Here is a 6,000-nt window from a genome sequence, read left to right on the forward strand (position 1 = left end):
AGAGAAATGACCTCACAGGAAGAAGCCCCGTGGTGTTGTACTCGGTAATCGCCAGGCAACTGTGGACGCATGTTCGGGCATGGCGCAGCGCCTGCCTCAGCAAGTGCGTCTTTCGCACCGGGGATATGCACGCGTAGCCCAGACTTACCTTACCATGCGAAAAGCTGGCTGATAATATCTGGCGTTTCACGACATGCATTGTGTTTAAAGGGAAACCAAAACTGCGAGAGGTCGGTCGTTGCCTTCGTTTTATGTAGTTCGACGTAGCCATTTTTACACCTTTGAGAAAGCAGCCGACGAGCTGTGTCGTGTAACAGGAGCGTGACGGACGAAACCCTTGTTGTGTGTGCGCAGGTACCCGGAATCCCGGCTGGCGCGCATGTTCAACGGCAGCATCCCGATCGTGCTGGACAGCCTGAAGCAGCACTACTTCATCGACCGGGACGGCAAGATGTTCCGGCACGTGCTCAACTTCCTGCGCACCAACGCACTGGCCGTGCCGGACAACTTCGCCGAGCTCCAGCTGCTCCACGAGGAGGCGCGCTACTACGACATCCCGGCGCTGACGCGGCAGCTGGAGATGCTGCGCGTCCAGCGGCAGCGGCGCGCCGCCCAGCAGCAGGCGCCGGGCGGCGCCGTGGCCAGCACGACGAGCACGTCGCCGCTGAGCCCGGCGTCGGCGCAGCCCAAGCGGCCCGACCAGACCAACCACTGCGACGGCCTGGTGGCGCCCTCGGAGCCCGACGCCGAGCGCTTCCACGACTCGGCCTTCCAGTGCCTGGCGCTCAACATCAGCCCCGAGATGGGCGAGCGCATCGTCATCAGCGGCGAGCGGTCGCTCGTCGAGCACGTCTTCCCCGAGATCTCGCAGGCCCTGATGGACGTGCGCAGCGGGGTCGCCTGGAACCAGGACACCAAGCACGTGATCCGGTTCCCGCTCAACGGCTACTGCAAGCTCAACTCGCTGCAGACCATCACGAGGCTGCTGAACGCCGGCTTCCGGGTGATGGCCTCCAACGGCGGCGGTGTCGAGGGACAGCAGTTCAGCGAATACCTCTTTGTGCGCAAGAACCTGCCCGCCTGACGAGGTGACAGTGCGCGAGAGAACGGGGACGCTGCCGCAGGCCCGCGCCCCGGCGTAGTGGACTGGCTTTTACCTTCTACCCGCTCCGGAAAAGAATGGGGTTCTCGTGGGAGCGGTGCCATACAGCCTCTCTGTGCCACACTACACGTTACACACACACACGCACCACTGCGCGCCCCTTGCCGCCCTCGGCGGGCCCTGGGCGCGCGCACTCTGTAATACATGCTTCATCGCTGGAACACGAGCCTGTGTATCTTCGCTGTCATATGGCGGGCCACTCTGCAATAAAGATCTCAGACCGCACCATCTGGATTGCAACTGGTATGCGTCGAAGGTGCGCCTCCCGGCGAGCGTGCACGGGTATAGGGCCCCTATTATCAGGTACATTTTTTACCTGCTATTGCATATGCACTCATTACATCTATATACATAATTAAAACGGCTCTGGTCGTAAAATATGTAAGCATTTCGTTTTTTTTTTATCTGAAGCACGTACAAGCAATTTTTTCCGTCACATGGCACGATTATTACGTGCAGTATAATGGCTTTGCCCTCTGCTTAGTCAAAGCCTTGACATGAACTGTTTCTTGAGGTTCAGCTGAGCGGCAAACATAAGGTGAAAATAATGTTCTGTTATGACTGCTGTTTGGGAGACTGTTCCCTACGAGGCTGCATTATCTCTTGTCATGAGCCAGGCGTATTCTTCTTTTGGAGTGGGAAACGCGTTTGTGGTGTTCCGGGTAATTATTTTGGGCACTGTGAAATCATGAAGTGCTAAGTGGTAGCTGGAACATCGTTGCCTCTAGTCCCGAAATTTTGGGACGTATTTGTCTGAAACTGGTCTTAGGGAAATATTTCTGCTGAATGTTTTACCTCACTACTGATATGCTTCAATTCCGCAGTTGAGACATGTGCCATAAAGTGATCAAATACAAATTTATTAGTCAGACTTTGTTGATTAGCCAACATATTGCGAAGTAATGTCCAGGTACTCATGCAAGCCAGCTGCAGTGTCTGCCCTTGGTAGGCTTAGCCTAGCGTAGACAGGATATGAAATATTGCGACGCGCGAACGCTGGCGAAATATGACGAACAATAGGATGAGATACGTGAAAACCTTGCCGCACTGAACTTTCTTTTTTTTTTTAATTTAAGGATACCTACAGAGCCCAACTGGGGCATACAGTGTAAGGGAGGCGATGCATGAAAGGTATACATAGCAATCGTGAGTGAAAACACCGAATGTAAACAACGTAAATAATGTAAGCGCAGGTTCAATTGACCCGAAAGCGAACAATTGACATACACAGCAAATACAATAGCAAAAGTTAGAATTTTTATAATAAGGATGCAATGTATATACCATATCACTACAAGAAAGCCTATCCTTTAAGCGCAATGTACACAACGGCATCGATGAGAGAGTGGGCTTGCTAAAACACTGGCGAATATCCAGAAAAAAAACAAAACAGACAAATCAGGTAGGACAGCCAAAAGTAAAGTGAGTCTGCGCTATATGAAAGCTACGTTATAGCTATTTAAAGAAAAAGAACTACGAAGAGATATTCATTTCTGTTGTGAAATGATCGTTGAGGTGATCACGGAATTTAGGGGCATTATACTCAGACATGATGTAATTTGGAAGGTCATTCCATAATCTAATAGCTCGTGGTAAGGCTGATGACTTAAATGCATCAGAATTTCCGTAAATGCGCCTAAGCTCATGTCATCCTGCAATCTGGGGGACCACCGTTTGGAAGGTTTAAGATAAACAGATGACTGCCTACTACTGTAAGAAAATTTGTGAAATAGTGAAATAGGGCAGTGTCACCACGGATGGTTAATAGCTGAAGTGAAAGATCCAGTTTAACTTGTGCTCTGCTTGATTGAAAGTTCTAATTGCTTTAAATAAATCGACTGGTGCTCTTTGGATAGCCTCTAGCATATCAATTAAATAATGATAATGAGGACACCAGATGGCACAAGCAAATTCAAGCTGAGGACAAACTAAAGCTAAGTAGGCTTTTTTACGTCTACTGGAATGACATTTACTTCGGTTACGGCGTAAGTAGCCTAATTACCAGGAAGCATTAGCACCGATAGAGATATGTGAGGAGCAAGAAAGCTTCGCGCTTAGATTAACGCCTAGGTACTTATATTATGTGGTTCTAGACACGGTGTTGTTGCCAATTTGATAGATATAGATAGAACAATCAGGCTTACGGCTAAATGTGACAAGTTTGCACTTCGTTACATTCAAGGTCATTAACCAGGTTTTACACCAACTACTAATAGGTGCAAGGTCTTGTTCGAGCATTTGGTGGTCATTATCATTGTTAATGGTACGGTATATAGTACAGTCATCACCAAAAACGCGAGTACAAGATATGTTATTGGGCAAGTCGTTAATATAGATGAGAAAGAGCATACGCTGCCTTGCGGCACCTCAGAAGCAACGCAACAAAGGGACGATGAATAAGTGTTCCCAACTGCTGCCGATTAAGGAGAAAATTACGGAGTCATGATGACGTTAATGAATCAAGTCCTAATGTTGATAGTTTTAAAATTAAGCGGCAGTGAGAAACAAAAGAAGTCTTAGCGAAATCAAAGAATAGACAAAAAGTCTGTAGTCGACTGTTCATGTTATAACGCAGGTCAGTAGTTCAAAAAGCTGTTACGCATGAAAAGCGTTTTCTAAATCAATGTTGATTAGCGAAAAGAAACTGTAACACTCTAGGTGCGAGTAAATTTGAGAGACAATTGTATTTTCCAGAATCTTGCATTAAATTCTCGCTAAGTAAATAGGGCGGAACTGTTCGCGCGAATTTTTATTTCCATTTTCATGAACAGGTATTATCTTTACATTCCAGTCAGTAGGCAACTTTCCAGTCATTGGTGATTGTCGAATGATGGGCAGCAGGGTCCGGCTTGAGACGAAAGCAGCGGTCTTTTAAATTTTGTAGTTAATATCGCCAATGCCAGAAGGAGACATCTTAAGGTCTTCTATCGTGCTGGAAATACATTTTACGGTGATTTCAACGGGATTCATGTACTTGTAATTAACATAAAAACCTTCGGGTAGACTGAGTTCGTCTTCTCTTGTGAACACAGATGACAAGAATGAATTAAAAGCGTACGGGCAGTGAATGCCACAAAGAGGAACGCATTTCTCATCATGCAAGGCAATGTATAGTTATCGTCGCGACCCGCACTTATTTGTCGGAACTCCCTTGGGTTAGATTTAAGTATAGTGATGGTAAGTCATGAGAAAAATATTTATGCTTGGCAGTACTTATGGTGGAACTGTAGTTCATTGATAGTATTGGTACTTTTACCAGACAGAACGAGAACCTGCAATTTTCGCCGTTTTGGTTAGCCGCTCCTCTTTGTTTCTGAGCGGACGTAAGACCTTCGTAAACCAAGCATTAGTTTTGTGGTTCCTTGGAGTAATCAAAGGGGCGTGTTTTTCTGCTAAACCAAACATCTTATCTCTGAAAAGTACCCAATTTACTTCAATAGAACGATTTAAGGAAAAGGCAATAATATTCGATTAAGGAAATTACCAAGTTCGGCGTTAATGACGTTGTAGTTAGCTTTATTGTAGTCCCTAACCTTCTTTGATATGACACTTGTGAAGGGTGATGTATAGAAATGTTCACTTGGAGTAGTTTGTGATCGCTGAAACCGCTCAAATAGTCGATATGGCCTATCGGCCGCAGACCAATCAATGATGGCACCATGTTACTGCTAAATTCGTTTAGTGTAAAATATTCAATTTCACGTTGTCACGTTATGCTGTAGTGCCTCTTTATGGCGTGGGCGGTGCATACGCAGAGCGCGCCCACGTGGCACGTACTTCTCCTCCCGTCGCCTACTGTCGTGCCACTGACAGGGCGCCAACGATGCACTGCGAAGCGGCAAACCTTGCGTTACGCAAACATGAGTTTTGTCCGAGAAGAAGTCTTGTTCAACCTGCCCAAGAAGAGGTCTCATGTTACGTGCCGCCCCAGTGACATGGGCCTGCCACTGACGACAAAAAACTTACGCTTCCCGTTACACACTCTGTATCGGCCACTATATGATCCCGTTTGGACGGTAATTTTGGCAGCCAACGAAACAAAGCGCGTCCTCCTCCTCAGTATTTACGCAAAGGCACATTTCGAGGTGCAACAGAGGCGAAATTCCCCAGAAAAAAGTCCCCACATTTCTCTCTAGGGACGTTTTTGGTCGGGCAAACGCAAAACAGGAAGTTTTCCTGCCACGCGCTTTTATCGGCGAAGTGCCGGATGGTGCATGCCGAGCCCGCACCAAGGATGGTGCAGGCTCCCTGTGTCTATACAGGGCGAGACATTGGGAGGGAAAAGCTAAGAGGCCGGCCTGAATAGAACTTCTGATAGGCGAGTCAACATTAGGGGAGGAGAATTTGAAAAGGAGAGAGAAAAGCGTTGATTGCGAGGACGAAAGTGGTAGTGGTTTCAATGGACATGAACACCAAAGACTCTTCAAAGCCTAAAATCTAGACCATTCGCGTACAGGAGTTCGACGCTAACTTTTTCAACATCACGCCAACGACGAGGGTACGCCCAAGGTCCCAAGAGAGCATTTTCGGAAAAATGTTGGTTGTTGCACTTAAAAAAAAAAAAAGCCTTATCAGTTATTCTCTTTCCACAGCATACCGTGGGCGTCTGCACAACACGTGTTCTGCGGTCTCGGGTATATCGCGATCCTCGCAAGACTGTGAATGGCCGATGAGGTGTAGATATACCGGCGAGTGATGCCACCCCTAGTGGTAACCTGTGCTGCAAATCTGCGTGACTTCTCGTGATGGTGCGGGGCAACTTCAGTCGCATGGCCGTGTCGAGTACGCGAAGACTGTTGATGACGGTGACTCGGCTACGCCCAGTATGTCCCAGAATT

The 6,000-nt window shown here is 47.6% G+C and overlaps 1 protein-coding gene across 5 annotated transcripts in view; it reads left to right on the plus strand.

The window, feature by feature from the left end:
• Positions 1–1,387, plus strand: part of twz (BTB/POZ domain-containing protein twz) — a 208,486-nt gene extending 207,099 nt beyond the window's left edge. For all 5 annotated transcript variants that reach the window (XM_065425212.1, XM_065425209.1, XM_065425208.1 and 2 more), the window contains one exon: positions 355–1,387. In XM_065425212.1, coding sequence (XP_065281284.1) covers positions 355–1,084 — 730 coding nt within the window. In that variant the 3' untranslated portion in view covers positions 1,085–1,387. The remainder of the gene's footprint in view (positions 1–354) is intronic.
• The last annotated feature ends 4,613 nt before the right edge of the window (positions 1,388–6,000 follow it).

This window comes from Dermacentor albipictus, chromosome 1, assembly GCF_038994185.2.
Source record: "Dermacentor albipictus isolate Rhodes 1998 colony chromosome 1, USDA_Dalb.pri_finalv2, whole genome shotgun sequence".
In the NCBI taxonomy this organism is placed as follows: Eukaryota; Metazoa; Arthropoda; class Arachnida; order Ixodida; family Ixodidae; genus Dermacentor; species Dermacentor albipictus.